Source organism: Neolamprologus multifasciatus, chromosome 18 (assembly GCF_963576455.1).
Source record: "Neolamprologus multifasciatus chromosome 18, fNeoMul1.2, whole genome shotgun sequence".
NCBI lineage: Eukaryota > Metazoa > Chordata > Actinopteri > Cichliformes > Cichlidae > Neolamprologus > Neolamprologus multifasciatus.
Window position 1 is genome coordinate 25,266,798 of NC_140456.1, and position 22,348 is coordinate 25,289,145.

The 22,348-nt window shown below is 41.5% G+C and overlaps 1 protein-coding gene across 2 annotated transcripts in view; it reads left to right on the forward strand.

Moving 5' to 3' along the window:
* Window positions 1-15,279, forward strand: part of mfsd8l2 (major facilitator superfamily domain containing 8-like 2) — a 29,175-nt gene extending 13,896 nt beyond the window's left edge. For both annotated transcript variants that reach the window (XM_085140548.1, XM_085140549.1), the window contains one exon: window positions 653-15,279. In XM_085140548.1, coding sequence (XP_084996674.1) covers window positions 653-733 — 81 coding nt within the window. In that variant the 3' untranslated portion in view covers window positions 734-15,279. The remainder of the gene's footprint in view (window positions 1-652) is intronic.
* Window positions 15,280-22,348: the final 7,069 nt, after the last annotated feature.

Genomic DNA, 22,348 nt, shown 5'->3' on the forward strand with positions numbered 1-22,348 from the left:
TTAATACAGCCATCTGTGCTTTGGATTATCCCATAGTTCATTTCATGATTGTTTGGGTAGTGTGTCTCTCTAATATAGTCTTTGTCATTAGGCAGACTGACTGTGTGGCTTTAAGAAAACTGCCTTCTGCTAAAGGGTAGCTTACCTTAGCTTCACATAGCGTTAAGACTGAAAACAGACGCTACAAACTAGCAGGTGGGAAAGCTCACTGGAATATAACACGTTACATTCTGTTGTTTAAAAAAAAGGAATTTGGTGATAAAATTCCCAATTGTTCTTTTGAATTTATGTTTATTCTGCATGCTAAACTAAGTTAAGCTATGTGGTTAGCTGTAGCTTCACATTTAGCATAGACACGAGTGTGGCTTCAGACTGATCATTTAACGCTTATAAAATCTTTAATGGTTATTTTAATTTTAATGTCAGCAGAGAGAAAGAGCTCCGTTTTCTGTCCTTCATCTACCTTCCCTGTTTGAAACTAGCCGAAGCTGCTGCTTAAAAAAACATTTTTTCACCAATCCAGTGCGAAAAACAGTAGCCACAGGCTGTTCTAGCCAGTAAAATCTTTAACTCAGCATGTCTTTGATAGCCTCTACTTATTACTTGGTTCTCTCTATTCTCCAAAGCCATATCACACTGTACATTTTCGCAGGTTATGACAGCGCTGTCCTACGACCGCCTGACTGAGCCGCAAGCGGTGCAGAGTGCACAGAGCTCTGACAGCGGAGGATAGAGCTGCAGTCCATCTGAGGAGCAGGAGAGGCTAAAGACGACAGAGGGAGCGCCCTTCACCTCTGAGAGAATCAATACAGGTTTACTGCAGAGGGAAATGTATGAATGTGGAATAAAAAAATGTTCAAAACACATGCTGGACCTCAGAAGCTGCTGTAAAGGTGATCACACTCTTTCACGGTTAAATAACACTGTTCGTTTCTAAGCTGTGCTATCAGATTCAATTATAATTGACCTTAGGTGCATATTTACTATCAGACTGTTAATTATATTTTACACAAGGGGGCACCATTGCTCTCATATTGAATATTCAGAGGCATAAATGAAGATGAAAGCCATTATTTTTAAACCAAACTATTTTTATTCCCCCGGTGTTTGTTGGAAAAAAATAAATAAATGAGAGAAAGAAGCAGGTTTTTCCGAGTGACCTTTGTAGCAAAGCTTTGTTTCTTGTCTTTCTTCCTTTGGAAAAAAAGAGAGAGACGGAGAACAGATGACACAATGAGTCCAGAAGTGGAGTTGTCAACATCTGAGAAGCTCCATGTCAGTGCTGCTGATAGAAGAAGGTCAGACAGAGAAAAGATTTTCAGATTTGTTGTTTTTTTCCCTTCTAATGCTGGAATAAACTAGGTACTTGAATGTAACACAAACAAAAATGCAAAGCTTTGAATGAAAGTAAACCAAGCTTGTTTTGATCTGATCCTCTACGCCGGCTTGGCATTCGAGGGGCTCTGAATTAAAACCAAATTTAAAAAGGACTTACTTAATTAGTCGGCTCTATCTTCTTACTAAGGGGGGATTTAAAGTTTAATTGCCTGTGTTCATAATTCAAAACATGACTAGGTGTGAGTAGTGTACAGTCAGCTGTTCTTGCCTATAGCCTCCTCTAGGATGTGCTGCGTGCTACATATCTGCACTACGAGACGAGAATGCAACATCAAGGCATTGTAGATTCCCTTTGTAGCAATGAACATGGGTTTGGCCAATCTCTCTGTTTTTGCATAATTGCAGATAAGGCTCAGTAACCTTTCCAGTTTTCTTCACTCAGCATGTGATGTTTGGTTTTTCTAGAGGCTTTCTGCCTGAAATGGAAATTCTAATCTCTGGGACTCAAGGACATAATATATATAAGTACTTTCATGGCCTGATCAGCGCATTCAGGTACTTGACATTTTAAGGGAGATAAGAGGGAGCGTAGAATCAGGTCAATCCTGAATTTACTCTCCTTTTTTCCAGCATGATTCCTGCTATCCTGTGGGTTGAAAGAAATTCCTATACTGCAACATAAATATGAACAAAAGACATTTAAATCTGTTAAATATGTGCGGTTTAATAAACTTAAATTAGTCGAATGTGCTCTTGCTGATTTCAGTAGACTAAGCTAGCTTAGTGTGGTCTTTACCACCTTTGAAAAAAGGTAAACATTTCCATGGTGTCATCATCGCATCACCAGGCGACAAGTTCTTTTGTCTTTCTGGGGCAACAAGCAGGAGAAACATTGACATCTTTTTTATTTAAGTGCTTTTTTTTCCAGCATCTGTGCCTTTATGTGATAGCATCAGAGCCGAGCTGACCAATAACAAGCAATACAGACATGCATCCACTCAACCCAAGGACATGTGAATAATGAACAGTCCTGCTTTTAAGACCGTCTGGACCGACGCAGTCAACTATCTTCCACCTCAGCCTCTGCGGCAGCGTATAGAGGCAGAAGCACAAAAAAGGACATAAATAGAAAAGTCAGAGGCCTTGGGCTTTTATGTTAAATATACCAAAGATGGGCACAGACGCACAAGATCTCAAAATTTAACAGTTTCCACGGAACAACTGTTTGATGAGGGAGCAAACAATTATTTTTGTGAACTATGGATGAGAGTTTGTTGCTATGGAGATGGGATTTTTTATTATTTTTTTGTGAGTGGGATAGAAAGAGGCCAAAAGATGAAGTAATGTTGTGTAATTGGAGAGCGGAAACCCTGGCTATTCTGGTTGTGGAACAGATGAAGGTGCCGTGGAGCTTTAGTGGATGCATCTGCATGTTGTAGTACCACATAACTATAAATGACTCAGTCTGCTTTCTGTGTACAAACTGTTTTCATGCCATGTCGAGGAACAATCAGTCTGCTGTGTGCGGTTATTTTAGCTATCGTGTAAATATATCTTGCTGGATGTAGCCATTACTCCGGGTTTTTATGTTACTGCTGCTCTGTGGTGAACCGAGCTGTGAACTGTGAAGTAACTACAGTTTAATGTGTTACACTCAGTCTTAACCAATCGTGCCAGGCCTTTGTGGTTTTACTGTCATGACATTTTTCTCATGAATAAAAAGCTAAAAAAAAAATAAATCTTTTAATATACACCAGATCTCAATGAGAAAAAAAATATGCTGGATATCTGGACTGATACAGACTGGATAATGTGTTAGGAGTGACAGGACCCTACAGAGGGCTGAATTCAAAGATCCCTGAAAATCAAAGTGGAAAAATAGTGCAGCAGGCTTGTCCATTTGACAGAAAATTAATTTGCAGCAACTTAAAGTGGTACTTTGTAGTTTGTATGGTCCCTGCATACTTGTATGCATGGCTGATAGCGTCGGGGATGCTCTTAATGAGACAACAGATGGTGTCCTCGGGGATCTCCTCCCAGATCTGGACCAGGGCATCAATGAGCTCCTGGACTGTCTGAGGAGCAACTTTGTGGTGTTGGACCAAAACATAACGTCCCGGAGGTGTTTTGGTGGATTTAGGTCAGGCGAGTGTAGGGTCCAGGAACTGCCTGCATACTCTCCCCACATGAGGCCGGGAATTGTCATGCACTAGGACCCACTGCACCAGCGTAGGGTCTGACAACAAGCACAAAGATATCATCCAGATACCTAATGGCAGTCAGGGTGCTGTTGCCTAGTCTATAGAGGGCAGTGCAGCACTCCATGGACAAGCATCCACAGACCATCACCAACCCACCACCAAACTCTCATCTGTGAAAAGTACAGGGCACCAGTGATGGACCTGCCAATTCTGCAGGGAGCACAGGTCCACCAGAGGACGTCGGGGTCTCATGCCACCCTCGTGAAGCCCGTTTTTCATATTGTTTGGTCAGACACATTCACACCATTGGCCTGATGGAGGTCATTCTGTGGGGCTCTACTTCTGGCAGTGCTCATCCTGTCCATCCTTGGACAAAGGAGCAGATACTGGTCCTGCTGTTGGATTACGGACCTTCTTCGGCCCTGTCCAGCTCTCCTAGAGTAACTGCCTGTCCCCTTGAATCGCTTCCATGATCTTGAGACTGTGCTGGGAGACTCAGCAAACCTTCTGCCAATGTCACATATTGATGTGCCACCCTGGAGGAGGTGGACTACCTGTGCAACCTCTGTAGGGTCCAGGTATCGCCTCGTGCTACCAGCAATGACACTGATCTTAGCCAAATGCTAAAATAATGTAAATCCAGTCAGATAAAATGTCCGTGGCCTCCAGCTGTAAAAGCATTCCTGCTTTGTGGATTGTCTCATTGTTACCCCTCTAGTGCAACAGTTGTTAATTTCATTAATACCAAAGTAGCTAAAACTGATTAACAATCCCCTCTGCTACTTAACAGGTTAAAGTGACTTGATAATGTGTAGCATAATGACATCACCCTTTGGTTTTGAAGGCTGATGGGGAGCAGCGGGTCTGACTGTGTAACCACACACTCATTGGATAACGACGGTTTCATATCACTGATAAGGTTCCAGTTTGAAACATTGTGCGACCAGAAGTAACAAAATAGATTTAATTCAATATAATATATAATTATAATTCAATATAATTCACTCACTAATTGAGTTAGTGAGACCATAACTCAGCAGGAAAGTGTTTACAGAGGCCTTTTCACATGTAGCTGTTTTCCAGTTGTACATAGTGCAACTCGGCGGGCTTTGACTCAACTCTACTGGGTTTCTCTCTTTTTCCATTACAATTGAGTGCCACCTAATGTGCAACGGGTTGCTATAACAACGTGGCTGAAAACCCTGTGAGGTCATATCTATGTGACACGAACACAACACTAAAACGGAGGATGTCGAGGCGATGGTATATCTAAGTATGGCTTTTTATCAGGCTGAGACCTGGGTGCTGATTTTTGTGTTGCCATTGTCTCGTTGCCATTTCACTCATTGAGTTACGGCAGTGACTTGCCAGTCGGTGGCTTGCTGTCTGTTGGTGTCATACCAGCTGAACTGGTACTAAAAGGTTTTAGTGGTGCAGGTACTACCACCTAATCAAAAACCCTAAAAACTTAGTCGGATAGAGCCGAACCGAGCTGAATAAGTACTGGTGGAAAGGGGCTAATAGGCTAACCACAGCTATCGCCATCTGGTGGCCTTGACATAGAAAGCAGATTTAAGTCACTTCAGAATTGGCTTCATATTTTCAGCGCAGAAGCTAAATCCATCTTTTTTCATCGTCCATGCTCCAAAACAAACTTCACAGCAGAAATAAACAGGTTTTTAATTTTTCTATAGTTTACTTATTTACTTACTGCAATAACCTGTTTGTGATGTTGGTTCTTTCTGTACTAGTTTGTAAAGATATCCTCTTAGGAATAATATTCACAATGTTTTATTTTCACATTACTTCAGCAGGTATCTGTATTTGATGCACACACGGAGTCTATGGAACAAGCTTGGTAACTATCATTACTGGAGTTCGGTGTTAGCTTAGCATACTTGGTTACTTCTGATAGCATGGATGATCAAGCTAGAGTCTGAGGTTTAAGGATGTCTATATTTAATGTACAGTCTGTGGATTTCATGGATTGAAAAGTGCCAGCTTTGGGCAGCATAGTAATGTGAAACCACAGAATGAAGACAGAATATGTAATTATATGCATTACATGAACTGTATCTTCTATCACCTTTCTAATGCACACATTTCCATATGCAAGAATGTAAATTTTGTGGTGTTTTTGTATGATAATGTATTTGGTTTGGGGTGCTTTTTTAATTAACACATTAGTCAACATAAGATGACTTGTTTTCCTCCTCCCCATAGAAATTTAAATGCATCAGAGATTTGATCAAATGCATCCACTCCACTTTTATCAAGGGAAAAATGTACAAACGGCTGTTTTTAGCATTGACCGGCTTTGAAGCCAAATTGACACTGTCATCTGACAAAGATAAAGGTACTCGGTCCCAAAGCAAAGAAAAAAAACCAAACACCTGCACCCGCATTCGAATGGAGATGATCTGTAACAATTATGTTAGCAGCAACAGGAAGGCAAAGAGTGTCTCTCCTCTTTCTGATGGTATTACGGCTCTACTGAAGATGGTCATTAATAGGTCGCAGATGATAAATGAGTTATTAGCTACGGAGGTGGGGGAGGGGGGAGAAATCAGGCCAGATATATTCCTTCCACGACTTTCTTTCTTTCTTTCTTTCTTTTTCCTTTTCTGGTTGCCATCCATATTTTTGTGCGGAAAGATTTGTCCTCGCAAATCATTTATTAAGAGGTTTAATTATACAGGAATGTATATATCCAGGATGTGATTCTGTTTCCTCGGAGGAGACTATCCATCAAAAACATCTTTTAAATAGATGTCGGCGGTTGGTCTCCTGCCAGCTTGGCCGAAGATTTACAGTTTCACACACATTATTGTTACCGACTTAAAAATCTAACTTCTGGATGTCATTGCCAGGGTGTGGCTCCTGTCCAATATGTGTGTGTGTCTCTGTCCCCCCCCCCACACACACACACACCTACACACACACACCTACACACACAGAACTAAAGGAGGGACATTTCTGGACCAATTATGCAAAGGTTTTCTTTATCTGATTCTCTGTGTGTGCAGGCATAATTAGATGAGAGCTTGAATCTACACCTTATAGCAATATCGAGATGGGCGCCTAATGAGCTGACAGGGGAGTGGGAGAGGGGACATCGTGTGCTTGTGGCTCAGTATCGATGAATACAAATCACAATTCCTCATGTCTTTTTTCTCATAAGCAGCTTTAGTCTCCAAAACAGGACTAGCTGGCGGGAAGGCAAATGATTTGATTTATTACAGGCTACAGTCACTCAGGTAGCCCTCGCTACTCTGACACACACACAAACACACACACCCCGCCGCCCACACCCTTCCTCCGTCGCTGTTTTTTTGTGTATTATGTACGGCTGGCGTCGCCTCAGATACATTGAATCAATTGCCTCCACCCACACCAAGCATCCACCCCCAAACTCATATGTGAGCGTCAGTGAAATGAATGCCTTTGGGACATATGCGACTTTTAAAGGCAGGCTCATTGATTGGGGACCATTATAAGAGGAATGGAAATATATTCCGATAATTATCAAGCTCATTTATTTATGTGGCTTGCTTATGAGCCCCGTGTTTTGTGAGGAGACAGATTCTTTTTCCTTTTTTTCCCCTCCTTCCTTCCTCTTTTCATCTGAGGAGCAGCATCAGACAGCCTCAGAGCTGACAGTAAATTTGCTCATCAACCAGTTTCGTTCCAGTGCGAGGTAAAAAATTATCCAATACTTCACGGTCTAGCCCTTTGAAGGTGGCGTTACTCAGCGGCGTGCTGTGGAGCCTAAAAATGTAATAGTGTCCAAACTAGAGATGCAAGCATGAAGAGATGATGAGAACCGGGGGGGCGGGTGACGGGGACTGGCACGGAGAGTCGCCATATCAAGTAAACAAGGCGTCCTCGTGCGTCGTCCCTCGCCTTTATCCTCTCCTGTGGCCGCGCACAGCCCGGTCATGCTCGAGCGTTAAGGTCAAGGTTTACGTGCGGACCTGTGGGAGTTCATTGATCGCATCAGCAGCATTTGTGGAGAATATTATGAAATGATGAGAACTTCATAGGAGGTCAGCGGAGGATCAATATTAAATCCTATCTCATTTATAATCCCGCTGAGGAGAGGAGCTCCGCGGGGCTTAGCTGCTTAAAGAAGACAGCGCTGGCAATTTACTTTAATGTTCGTATGAATAAATGTAATGACACACAAATGCTTGGAGACGAGATGTTTTCATTGTCTGTTTTGCAGCCACTTTAATACTGTGTCAGTGTCAACAAATGCTCTATAAATACACTGACGAGGCTGGAGAGGCTTGACCGGAAAGCGTGCGCGCATACACACACACACACGTGCATGATCGAGGATGTATTGACGAAAGAGGCAATATGAAATTAAAATCAAATCATCAAATGTTTGTTGCATCTCTTGGCAGATTGATGCTGCGTTCTCAGCTATTTTTAAGGAGATTTGCCTTCTCTTATCTGGCATCTCCCACCCTCTCGCACACAACATCTTAAGATCGGGGATTAAACGTATCACTTGGAGGATTAACCCTTATCTCCCCGAGTTAGGAACCTGGCTGCTGATGGATGTAAAACTTGATGAGGGCCCCGCTTCACTGCAGTTGATTTTGAGACAAATTTAAACGGGCAGCTGCAGAGAGACTGCAAAACTTTTTTCTTCTTCTCCCACTCTCTCAAATTTTAAGGAATGTAACCTTTGATTCTGTATCTTCCTGAGCCAATTAAGCTGTGAGATTTGTTTGAAGTTGCTGATTGAAAGGAGAACTCGGCCGGTTTTTCGGGCCCAAACGGTGAAGGGAGACCACAGGGGTCCGGGTTCCCAGAGCCTGCATGTGTAATCCAGTCTAACATGCATGCAAATCTCATCTGTGCCCGCACACAATGGCCTGTCTGTGTGGAGGAGGGAGGCAGGGAAGGGGAATCACGAAACGGAGAAGAAAAGCTGAAAGTGTGTCCTCCGTGCCGGAGCATATGCCACGACAGGTCTTAGGAGACAGAGCGCAGACAAACTAAGGTTCGCAGACTAGTAGGAGTCTTTGATCGAGGTTGATATTTAAACATCTGCATAATTAATCCAATATCTGCAGAGCTCTCCGAGGAGAGAAAAAAAAAACCGCAGCATCGCCCCTGGAAAAAAAAAGAAACAGAGCGAGAACATTGTAAATTCTTGGCACTGCTCTGAGTACAGTTCTTCTTCTTTCAGTGTAAAAACACAAGTTGGCAACCCGTATCTCAGGGGAAATTAAAAAATCTTTGTCTTATCCAGCCAATTAAATGAAATACACTTTTTTTTTTGTACGTGGCTTGAGCTGGCCCCCGAAATCTATTTTAGACCGTGTTGTGGTTATACGCCTGCTATGCTATGCAGCTCGCCGCAGATGAGGCTGGAAACAAGGGCTATGGGGGTGAGAGGTATGAGGCTTTTTCTCTTTCTTTCCCAGTGGCACAGACTGAGAGAACTTACTTTCCATCTGTCTCGATCATATAGATTTATAGGATTAGGCCAAATGCTGTTTTAGTCCTCGGCAGAGGCTCAAGCCTTTCATGTGAAACATTGGATTAGATAGTCAGGGGAGCCCTTTGTTTCTGTGTGTCGTCTCCAAGCTTCCAATGGCTCCTGTCTCTGGCATCTTATTGTCGTTGCTGGGCCTGCTTCTGTATGCGCGGCACCCCTTCGAACTTTATTACATTTCGATAACTTTATATATGTGTGTCTTTATCCTCCCGAGCCATAGCACCTCTGCTCTATTGAGACCTCAGTGGGCAGACCATAGCTCAGCAGGGGGCCTTCACTCCAATTTGCTATCGTTTGTCACCATTTGTTCATCCTGACAAACAAAACGTTGGCCCTCTGTCCCCTCCCGTTTGGCCCTGGCACACATAGGATCAGCTGCTCCCCTCTTCTCATGACTCCATTGTAGCGGCATCCCTTTTGTATCCCGCTGAGTAATTCCCGCTCAGCGATGCTAGCTAGCTGGGCGCGCACATGCGCTGGAAATAGTTCCCCCCATCTAATTACCTCATTTCGTCTGGCATTAATATTGTAGCATGTTGCCGCTGCATTATTGATGGTGTGTTTGTCTCGGTGTATGAGACGTTAATTAAAAGATAAACTGGAAGCCGTGCCTGTGTGACAGTTTCTTTATCCCAGAGGTAGCAGAATTTCACCCCGTCTATTCTTCTTTTTTGGGGGGGATCCGTTCAGCTTCTGTCTCGCAGCCTTAACTTCATTGTATACTTACATTTCTCTATTACAGGCCATTAGACTTCAAGGTAGCGGTATAATGCACTTCAAGGCAAGTCTAATGATGAATTCCTGCTGGAAACATGAATGCAGTTGACATGTTCGAGGCAGATATGGGCTTTGGGCCTATCGGGCTCAGCTAATGCTGATTTCCGAGCATCGTATCACTTTCTAGCATCTCCGCTGAGGTGAAGCAGACTAACTAAAACATGTTAAATTGCTCCCCGGCTCCATAAAAACACAGGAAGGTCAGGCAGTTAAAGAGCTTTCTGTGGCTTCCTGGGAGAGTTAAGCCTCTCTTTGGATTGCTGGCAAATGGACAAGCAATAAACTTTAGGTGACTTCACGGTGTTAACAGCGAGGACCGACTCCAGTCTCAGGGATTTGGTTTCACTTTCCCCTCCCTTTCTCAATCCCTCCCTCCCTCCCTCCTCCTCCTTTCCGCTCTCTGATGTTCTGTGCCACCAGGTTTTAGCTGCGAGCTGTGAGATGAACCGACAGATGACCGTACCATTAGGCTGGAGTGGCTGGCTGGTTCTTCGGGCAATGAGGCCACAGCGACAAATAAGTTGGCAGAGATTTAGACAAGAGGCTCCTTGGCACAGAAGCCCAGGCTGCTTCTTTTCTGGCCCCCAAACGAGGGACGAAGAACAGATGTCGGCTTTAAAGCCACCGAGTTTCAAATTTTGTCTTGTTTGAAGTGAACCCCGAGGCACGTCTCATTTTCAGCCCTCGCACCAAATCATATGCATACCTTTATTCACATCTTGAAGACCCTCATTACGTGAAATGAAGAGTGTCAGATATGGAAGAAGCTATTAAGGAATAGCAGCGAGCCCAGTGGTTTGTTGTAATTGGAGACACTCGCGCTGAGATGAGCTTTATATTACCAACGGCAGAGTAAACACACTGACCTTGCTGTTTTCATGTTTGTGGGCCTTGAGAACGTTTTCTTCTTCTTCTTCTTTTTTATTTTAGCTCTGATTATGATTCATAGAAAAGGAATGGTGAGGCATAAATTCAGTCTCAGAAAAGAATGCAGATATGCTGGCCTTTGCTCACAAACCCGATCAGTAAAAGGATGCATGCGCAGAAACCTCAGGAAACTCTGAGATTCTTAAAAATATTTTCTAATTGTCATTAAATCCCTTCCAAAATAGGAAAACCAACGGAGAATTGTGCCTCCTTGCAAGTACTGTATGCGTAGCAGTAGCCTGATATTACTTATTCCTCTGTGTCATAACTTAATTGTTGTTCAAAAACTATTAAAACACACCAGTGAGCCACGCTGTTGCACTGGGACGCGTTTTCCTTCATTATAACCACCACGAACCCTTTGTTTATTTTAAGTCGGTCCCACATATGCTGCTGTAAATACTCACTAGGGCATTAAATCTAAAGGAAGGAATCTCTGAACATGTGTGTTCGGGTGATATGATTTACTTCAGCCTTGGCAGGTATATTGCTGGAGGCCACAGTAAGTGCAGTGTCGAGTTTTAAGTCATTTGGGTGAGCTGTTCTCAAATTTAGGCTAAAAGTTGGGTTTTGAGTACACCCAAAGTATCTTTACACAATCTGGCTTCACTTTCCCTGACATCAGCCATCGGATGAAGCCGTCGCACGAAGGTGGTTATAAACTCAACAGGCTAATCCAGGGTTTATCAGTCTAGCTGCAGCACGTTCACATGAAAAGGGTTGGCGCTGGCAGCATGTGACCAATCACAAACATGGATAAGTGTGCTGGCAGCCGAACTAAACTAAAGGAGATAATATGAGGAAAATATGAAGAGCTTAAACACACGATACATACTGACAAAGTGAAAGTGTTAGTGTTCAAAGAGCTATATGAATGTTTGTGCTTTGGTCAGTAACACTGGACAAGACCTACTACACTAATAAAGTTTTTTTTGAAACCAGGAAGGAAAGCCAGCAAAAATGCAGACTGTGCATGTAAGTATCTGAGGATCAACGCTCTGTCATCACAGCATTTGAAATGTGCATTTGATAGTGCTTTCTTGTAATTTCTTTGAGTCGTCTTCAGGAATAGTTCTCCAGGCTTCTTGAAGGACATTCGAAGCTCTTCTTCAGATGTTTCTGCCTTTTGTTCTGTTCTCTGTCAACATGATCCCACGCTGCTTCAGCAATGTTGTGCTCTGGTTCTGTGGAGGAGAAGGCATTGATACACACTGGCAGTGTGTTTGGGGTCATCTTCATGCTGAAAAATGAAGCCACCGTGGATCATATGCTTTTCACATGGTTCTGCATATTAGATCAGATTCAGACTGTATGTTTCTGTGTTTGTAATTAGATCAATAACAAATCCAACATCTAACGCCACCATAAAAAATAGTAAAAAAGCAGCCAATTTGCAAAGAAAAACTCTGAAAGAACTATTTTTGCAAAATTTGAAGAAAGTCTGGCTCTCCGGAAATATTATGTAAAGAATAGAGGAGCAGCTCAAGATTTTTGCACAGTACAATATATTAAAGCTTAGAAAAAAAACTGCAGTGAAATGATTTGTGTCAAAGAATCAATATTTCTTCTTGATAAATTGGAAATAGAAAACTCTAGATCCCGTTGCTATCTGTGCACAGATACAGGAATCTTCCAGGACTGGTGATGTTATTTTCTGGACAGCTGACTGATCTGTCTAATCTGGAACAACCTGCTGCCAAGAAGGTTAAACCTGGAGCTTAAGTTACCATGGCGATGTACCCTGGTAAGAGGCGAACACTGAAAACCCAGGGTTAACACCAAAGACACCCAGATAAGTCGTGGTTTGTTAAAGAAATCTTTAAATAAAAAACAATGTAACTCTTTTCTCTGCTCAGTCTCAAAGGAGGTCGACTGCTGTGGTGACGGGAGGCTGAGGTGAACGACTTCAGTTCCTTGTTCCTGTCGCCTCTGCTTCTCGTGGGAGCTACAAACTTGCAATTAGTTGTTCCACAGAGCCACTGCACTAATACAAGTTAATCCACAGGTGAAAAGTTACTCATTAAAAGCGGCCTCTTCAAATAAAACCCTGTAAAGTTCAGCGCTCAGCCGCTTTAGCAAATTTCTGACCGTCTCTTAGCTTTTATTGTAGCACACTGGCAGCTACGTGTCTGCAGGCGCGCTAGGGGCACCGTTAGGTTGTAATTAGACGGTGCTTTGAGCTAAATGCTAAAAACAGTAAGAAGAATGCTAACATGCTGCAGGTATCATGTTTTCCAGATTCACCAGCTTGGTTTAGTGTGCTACCGTGTTAGCATTTGTTAATTAATGCTAAGCACAAACCGCTGCGGGTGAACGCTATTACATTTGCAGGTCATAAACTAAAGGACATGTTGGACTAAAGTAATGAGTATCAGCTGCCTTGTCCTTGAATAATTTCAACACAATGGTGTTAGGGCACAATACGACGTTCATCAGGGGATATTATCTAGTAATAAAAACTATTTGTTAAACTTAAGATCCGTTCAAGTATCTCGGCCCTCGAGATGATTATTTATCACTGTAAAATCAATTATTTAATTTAAATCTTCCACTTTGATCACAAGATTATTAGTTTAAGTGACTGCAGTGAATTCTCCCCACAAAATTTATTTTAATTGGAAGCAACCCACTGATAGTTTTGTTCCCTCTCAGCTGATTTACACTGTGGATAATTTTATTGGTGTTCATACTCTCCCAAGGGTATCCTTGTCCCTCCTTCACAGGGAGGTCATAGGTCACGCTCAGTATTTTGACTCTACTTGTAAAAAGAAAAATGTTCCGTGTCTTTTCTGATCACCTTCCCTTGACTTGAGGTCAGTAAAAAATCTGAATGTTTAAGAACTTTGAGTGCCGTGGCTGTCTTTCTCTGAGGATCCAACTGCACTTTAACCAGGATTAATTATGCAGCGGCAGATGTAGTTAAGAGCCGTTTTCTAAAGCGCTTCACACAAGGCTTTATAACAAGCATGTTTTAGTGTGTGAAAAATGGAAGCGTGAAAAAAGCAATTGTAATTTACATTAGCTGCATCCCTTGTGGGTCATGCTGATCATTTCCACTCACAGGTCACTTCACTCCTCACACATTTCGGTCCACATTGACCTGATACCATCACACAGTTGCTGCAGATTTGTCAGCTGGAGAAACATGAAGTGAATCTCCTGTTTCGTCACATCCCAAAGCTGCTCTATTGGACTGATATCTGGTGCTTGTGAAGACCATCTGACTACAGTGAACCATTGTCATGGTCAAAAAAGCAGTTTGAGATGATTCCTTTTTGACATGATGCACTATCCTGCTGGAAGTACTCAGTGTACCCATAAGTGTGCCCATAAGATGGGTACATTGTGGTCACAAACACAAACTGCAGACAGCAACAATGCTCAGGTATGTCAAGAAGATATCCTCCACACTATTACACCACCAGCAGCTTGAACTGTTGATCCCATGCTTTCATGTTGTTTAGACTAAAGTTTGAATCTGCCATCCAAATCTTAAAGTGTAAGAAATCAAGTCGCATCAAACCAGGCAACATTTTTCCAATCTTTAATGACCAGTTGTGAATTAGAGCCTCGGATTTCTGTGTGGTCTTCTGCTGCTGTAGCCCATCTGCTTCAAGGTTTGACGTGGTGGACATAGAGAGATGCTCTTCTGCATACCTTAGTCGCAACGAGTAGTTATTTGAGTTACTGCTGCCTTCCTGTTAGCTCAAAAAAATCTTTCCATTCTGCTCCCACATTAACATTCACGGGTAAACATCCTCAGAAAAAGAAAGACTTGCATGGTGTCAAGACTTAGAGTGTAGAATAACTACAGAGGAATGGCAAAAAGCCTGCTTGAAAGCCCAAACACAATCTATAAACACCCAATTTAAACTAATTCAGTATAAATGGTTAATGAGAACATCTATCACCCCAACATTATTAAACAAATTTGACCCCAAAACTCCAGACATATGTGTTAAATGTGGGGGGAAAGGCACACTGATGCATTGCCTATGGGAATGCTCAAAAATCCAAAAGTTTTGGAAAGAAGTTTTAGATGTAATTGCGCATATTACAAGTGTCAAGCTGAAACTGTCCTAAACTATGCATCCTAGGAATTTTCCCCGCTGAAATCCAGCTGAGTAAGGTTAACCAAAAAACCACAATCTTCTGCCTGTTACAGGCGAAATATAGCATAGCCAAATCATGGAGATCCATTAGTAGACCACACCTGAGAACTTGGTTATCGACACTGTCAAAATCCCTTGCTTTGGAGAAACTTACGTCTATGATAAAGGGTAAACATGCTTCCTTTAAAAAAATGCGGGGAAATTTTTTGTTATTTTTGGAAAGTGAGGAGACGATCGATAGTGAATAGAAATGACTATATCCATTCAACCTGTATGGGAGAAGTAGTGTTGCAGCTGTTAAAGAGAACCTGGGGGGCCTGCGAGTGCTGGACTGCTCAATAGGACAGGAGAAGAGATGTGAAATTAAATGGACTGGAACTGAAGAGGACACAGTTTATCACTGCAACCGTTAGTTCAGATGCCTCTCTAACTAACTTGACACCCTTGGACTAAACTTCAGCCTGAAGCCCTGGAATAATGCACTTAAACCTATGTCTCACTATGTTATACTTGTTTTATATTTTTCTGGAGCACTATCTGTTAACCCTTGTGGGTTTTTTTTGTTTGTTTGTTGTTTGTTGTTGTTTGTTTTTAACTTTTTTTTTTTTTTTTGGGGGGGGGGGGGTTATTTTGTTTTGTTTTGTTTTATTTATCTATATACATATATATATATATATATTTTTTTTTCCTGTAATAATATCTGAATGATCTACATGGGAGAGTATGTATAACTATATCTATGTGTTCCCCTAACACTATTCATATACGATGTACATACATTACTATTATACACTCTCTCTTCCTGTTGGTTAAAATGTTGTTGGAAAAGCAATAAATAAATCTTTGAGAAAAAAAAACAAACAAAAAAAACATTCACGGGTATCTGATCTTTTTTTGGACTATTCTCTCTAAACCGTGGAGATAGTTGTGTGTTCAAAATGAGTTCAGTCCCCTTTCTTCCTGTAAAGATTTAATTTCAAGATTGGGATTTGTGAGATTTGAACTTCAGCAGGTCATCTTGACCATGTGTCATGCCTAAATGTACTGAGGTGCTGCCATGATTAAGGATTTGTGGACTGTCAAAAGTGACTTTAACACCGACTGTTCTGACAGTCCTGTTTGTTGCATTCCCTGGTCAGGTTAGCCAATCTCTGCACATTAGAATGAACATAATCAACATGGTCAACGTTTTTATTGGGTTTTATTTCATAATATTATAGATTCGAACCCCCCCAATCCCTATGGGGTTTGCTAAATTATATTTATCTAGAACTCCTCTCTGTCTCTAAATGTTGGAGAATTCTGTGTAGGATTAAAAGTGTCTAATGTGGACCGTCTATTTCATCTTTCTGGACTGCTGTATTTTGCCTATGACTGGCAGTCCCAAGTGGACATCTGCCAAACAGTTTTTAGAAACTCTGCCTTTGGTGTCAAAATTTTAGAAATTTGACCATAAGTGACATTTATGGTATTGTCAACCCCACTGAGGCTTACTTTTCCCACTTCTGGTGATATTCCTCCATCGAACATTTGCAATTACCCTCTGGTGGTGTGGTCAAGTGGGTGCTATAAGAAACAAAAGCTCAGGACAGAACAGTTATCAGGTCTCTATTTAATGGACCACTCTGCTGAGATAATACCCAAATGTTACTTTCCTCGTGAAATGGCACTAATTATATCAGAAACAATTCCTGGAAATCTGGCTTGGTGCTCATGCTGTTAAAACCAACATTTGCTATGTGTTTTTTTTTTTTTTTTAGGTAACTTGCGAGTAATGTGAATAATATAAAATTTGTCTGTGTTAAAGGGTCCTTTTTTTAAGATGAGTGCAATCAGTGACTGTCAAATAAAACACTTCAAAGCTGAATTAACTGAGGTGTTTCAGCCTCCGTTTCATAACCATCCAGCATTTTCTAATCAAATCGCTTTCATCAAGAGCTCATCTAGTTGTTGCAAACTATGTTAATGTGTTAAAACGAGCAAAAGGATCCACCAATGTGGTTGCAATCAGCACAGACTTTCATTACTGTATGTTGGCGAATAATGGGAAGGCGCAGCAGAGGAAAAACAAGCCAGCAACAGAAGAAAAAAAACATCTCCCTTCTAATTAAATCAAGCGTACTCTTCACTTCACTAAACTTCCAGATCTTGTTTTGATCCCGTGGTGGCCGCTGGTAACCTGCACAGGATGTCTGAAAAATAAAGTCCCCGAATTAGATTAAACTCTGCTTCTCGCAGTTTTCATCAGCGTCCTTAAATGGAAATCACTCGAGCGAAAGGTTCGGTTTCACGCAGACAGAAGGTCCACTACTCTGAGGCCTCAGACTGGCAACTGCGGCAATGAGATGCAGACTTTAAACAAAATAAGATAAACGTAGCCAGCTAATCTCAGAAAGGCTTAGAAACAAGTTAATTAATCGTGTTTTCACTTTTTTGTGCAAGGAAGGAAATGCTAGATTGATCCTCATTCTCTCTAGAAGAATGAGGAAAATAGAAAATATAGAAAATATAGAAAATATAGAGCGTCACATTATGAAAAGTCATTAAAAGGAGAACATTAAAATGTTATTTAGAGCATTTAATCAAAGTTCTGTCCTCTAATAAGCAGCACATCTGCCTATGAGGACTGTTGCTATAATTAAGCATCTAAAGCCTGGTTTTATTTAAAACACTAACTAATTATTTATCCATCTGTTACAGGCAATCAGTGAGAAGAAGTTTCCAGGTTGTAGAAAACATCCCTCTGTGGCAGGTGTTCATCATGTATCTCTGATAACAGTCAGAAATGCTGCTTTAACATGTGTTTCTCATGCATTTATCTTCGTGTTCAGTCTGAGGATATAGAAGTCAGTCATTCATCAAGTCTCCAATCATCTACGTAGGCTGTCAAACAGTTCTAGCGCTCAAAGTGACGAACCCGGCGTTCAAGGCTGGATTATACGTGGGAAATGTAGTTCACGTTATTTTACACCCAGACGAAAGATGACAGGGAGTAAATGAACACAATGTTACAATTTTTAATGGGATTCTGATTTACTTAATTTTGTCAAACCTTTTTATTTTTAATGTTTAGCTGTACGTTTTCACTCATGACTACCAGGCTGTCTATTCTTTACAACACTTTTGTGTCTGTGCTTGAGTCATCTTCTTCCACTTCCTGTTGTTTGACTGTTTCTTTGCTGCTCTGCAGGTTGTGCTCATGTGTCTCATATTTACAGAAAAAAAAACCCTGCATTTCAATGTAACTCCTACAGACTGCTAATACATTTATTAAATTAAAATGTTTTGTTCCTACTGACCTTCATCAGGCATAACGCCAATATCTGTGTATTCCCACACATCCACCGGAAAACCTTCAATCATCCAGTTAGAGGATGCTGCCTAATAAACCCAATAAACATCATGTGATGTGATTAGTCGGGTGATGATATTAGCAGAAACATCAATGTGAGTAATTGTGATTCACATTTATACAAGTTTAAAAATCTTTTTCATAACTACAAAAACCATCATCGCAAAAATCAACACCTCACAATGGATCAGGCCGTCACATGTAGGCATGTGTAGGAATATTAGATTAGTTATAACATCTTACAAATAGTATGAAATGATCAATAGAACGAAAACGATGCCAGGTGTCATTCACAAATTAGTACAACTGCTACGGTACAGTCGATTACATCAACTACTCAAGAATAAGTGCCGAATATCGAGACCAATGCAAACATAAGTCAGGTGATACGTGGGGACAGGGCTGGACTGGTGATCTGGCATTTGCCTGGTGGGCCGATGCACTTTTAGGACCATTGATCAATTGAAGGGCCACTATGCGCTGGCCTTGTATGCACTGATAATAGCCCATTCGTTCATTTTCATTACTGACACCGGATTGGCCAATCAAATCTCTAAACGAGCTGGCCCCTCCCCTTCCTTTATTGCACTCATGCACCTAATGGAACAGAGTAGAAGAAGTGGTTAATAAATATAGACAAACAAAAGCAAAAAAGGTGAAGCTGAAAAGCAAAGAGAGAAAAAGAAACTAAAAATAGATGCAGCAAAATGTTTCAAATGAACCTGCATTGATAGCTGTTGGGGCTGCAGCTGCTGCGCCGTCAACAGCACTACCAGAAACAACTAGAAACAGGCCCTCGCAGTCACAGGAGGCTGCTGTTTTTACAGTTAGCTGCAAGGAAGAGATGGGGGGTAGGATAATAGATGGAGTGATATCATAAAGAAGAGAGGGGATTTAGGTCAAATGAATGGCTACTTTGACCAGGAGCCACTGCTAATAGCTAAAATGTAGCTTTTAATGCTGCAGTGCGACGGTCCAGTGTCCATGGGAACATAATTTTGGCACATATTTAAACTCATACATTTGGAGACGAATAAGGAGAAGCGCAATCCTGAGTCATCTTAAACACTACAGTATGTTTTACTGTAAAACTGATGATTTAGAAAGACAGATGTAGCACTATGATGCCACCTATTGGTTTTGAACTTAACATTTTGACCACCAACGTGATGCTTTTTAGAGCTCGAAGTTTTTAGTCGTGACTCATCAGCCAACGCTCTCCTGCATGGTTAGCGATATACGTCCATGAACTGCATGGGTGCAATACACACACACACACACACACACACACACACACACACACACACACACACACACACACACACACACACATACACACATCAGCTAATTAGTGCTAAGACTGATAAGATTTTTACTCCCCAAAACTGAAGCACAGCCCAACGAGCCACAACATTAGTCGCACAGTGAAGAGATCTATTTTAATGGATGTGGTGGAGCACACCAGTCGATTCCCGCTGCCTGTGTTCTGTCGGTCAATGCGGCCACGCCCGCTAAATCAATAATCCAGGTGGAGGAGTTAAAAAGAAGAATAAAAGAAAGAAAATCACCGCACTCATAGTTGTTATGAAGGGGAAGCTATCCATGGAGATCTACGCTGTAAAGATGCTTTTAATGGTTAAAAGTTGGACATTTTAACATGAGAATCTATTGGGAGTGACTCTTTTTTAGAAGACAGCCTCAAGCATTGGGTTGATTTTTCAGTTCTTGTCTTTTGGTCTGGATAAAAGCATCAGCCCACTGAATCAAATATGAAGAGCTTAATGTCCAACCAGATGATGTAGATACAAGTGGCAGATTCCAGCGTACTGGTACTTGCAGTGACCTCCAAGATCAGTGGCACCGGCTTGTTCTGTGATTAGTAGATTGACATCGTTCCCCCCACTGACCCTGTTGCAAAGACTACAAAGCTTTGTGTTGTTACTGAGAGAAATATTGCTGACTGAAAGCTGCTTCTGAGCCCTCACAGGTCCTTGAGCTCTCTGAAGTTCACTCTTGTTTTACCTTCAGTTTCTCTCACCTTTTTTGGCACGCCGACAATGGATTTCTTTTCTTTTTTTCCAGGCAGTGTTTCCACGAGTACCCCAGTTGTTTTGCTGTCCACGGTTTCAGCTACCTGGGGAAAAATATAAATGGCTGCTGGGCAAAACAGAAGCGCTTTCCTCTTCCTGTTCAGGTAGCACAATAAAGCCTTTATTTTCCCAGGGAACTTCAGTGCCCGTTAGACAGACAAGTGAATAGTTAAAAGGAGGCTTATAGATGGTGTTATTAATTTATAGCCACTACACCGTCGAGTGACATTTACTACATGAAGTTGAAGTTAAAATAGAAATCTTGCCTAGTTCCTAATCAGCATTTACCATTTATCAAGATGAATATAACAAGGTATTTAAAAAAATGTACACACTGTGTGACTACAGAACTCGAAATGTTGACAATTTTTCAAAATCTTCACATATGAAAAGCATCTTTACCTCCTCCAACACATGTCTGCACGCACAGGCTGTCTGGCTTGTGTTGTCTCAGTTACTGTTTCTCCTTCTGATTGTTTATACCAAAACCAGCAGGAAAGTCTCCGCTTCTCCCGGCCTCCTAAAATCTGATTACAGAGTCTGTATTCCTGCCAATACTTTGATGACAAGAAAAGAAAACTCACAAGAAAACATGTTTTTTTAGACTCTTATGGGGGGGGGGGGGGGAACAGACAGCGTCTGCTTTTGCAGCATTGTTGAGAGAAACTTGTAAGCTATCAACAGTTAGCATCAAGATGTCCTCCAGACTGGCCATCGCTGATATATTTCATTTAGTAAACTGAAAGAATAAACAGCAGGCGCTGCTACTGGACTGAGTATCTGTCAGTGTAAAAGTCAATACCATAAATATTTCATTTTAAAGATGTGAATTTGTTTAATTGGGTTCACTGAGACAGATTTAACAGGTTTTCTGGGATATTACTAATTGGACTTTCCTTTAATAACAAAAAAATACATCATTAACTGTGAGCATGTCTTGCATTATGCTTTTTAACTTATTATGCCATTCCAAAGGACTGATTAGATTAGTTAGTTGACCTATACACGCACACAACTGTACGATGATTTTTAAAGAGATGGCTCTTTTAAGACTACGGCGTCTGTGCAAAAGTCTCGAGCCGCTCCCTCATTCCTCTGTGCTTTGCTAAAAGAATGTGAAAGAGGTGCAATAAATCTGTGCAAACATATAATATATAAAGAAAAACAGAGTTTGCCATTCCAACAAGCTTGAGAGTCAATATTTGGTATCATCACCTTTATACTTCAACACAGCCTGAACTCTCTCAGGCACCTTTCTTGTCATTTCTTCAAGTAGTCTTCAGGAATAGTCCTCCAGGCTTCTGCAAGGACATTTAAAGCTCTTCTTTGGACGTTGGCTGCTTTTTGTTCTGTTCTCTGTGAAGATGATCTCACACTGCTTCAGTGTTGTTGAGGTTCAGGTTTTGGGGAGGCCAATCTATGACTAGGTCTTGATGCATGTTCAATCATCCAGGTAAGTAAGTCCCAAAAGGTTGATTCTGTTCATCTGGATGTAGAGTTTTCAGCTTCTTCCACTGAAAATGCTACGGCAGCGTGTTTGAATGGCCAGATGGTATTACATGGTCAATCAAAATTTTGATGGTACTTTTTTATGCATTGAATCATACCTGTTATTAATCTCTGTCTCTCTTCCACAGCAAGTCTTCTATCCTGTCTTCCTTCTCTCACCCCAACCGGTCGCAGCAGATGGCCGCCCCTCCCTGAGCCTGGTTCTGCCGGAGGTTTCTTCCTGTTAAAAGAGAGTTTTTCCTTCCCACTGTCGCCGAAGTGCTTGCTCATAGGGGGTCATATGATTGTTGGGTTTTTCTCTATATGTATTATTGTAGGTCTACCTTACGAGATAAAGCGACTTGAGGCGACTACTGTTGTGATTTGGCGCTATATAAATAAAATTGAATTGAACTGAATTTTATGTTCACAATTCCATGAGTTTCTCCAGCAGCACTGGCTGAAATGCAGGTCCAAACCAGAAGCTTCTCAGTGTTTTACAGATTGCTGTAGACCAAGGATGGGGGAACTCCAGGCCTCAAGGGCCG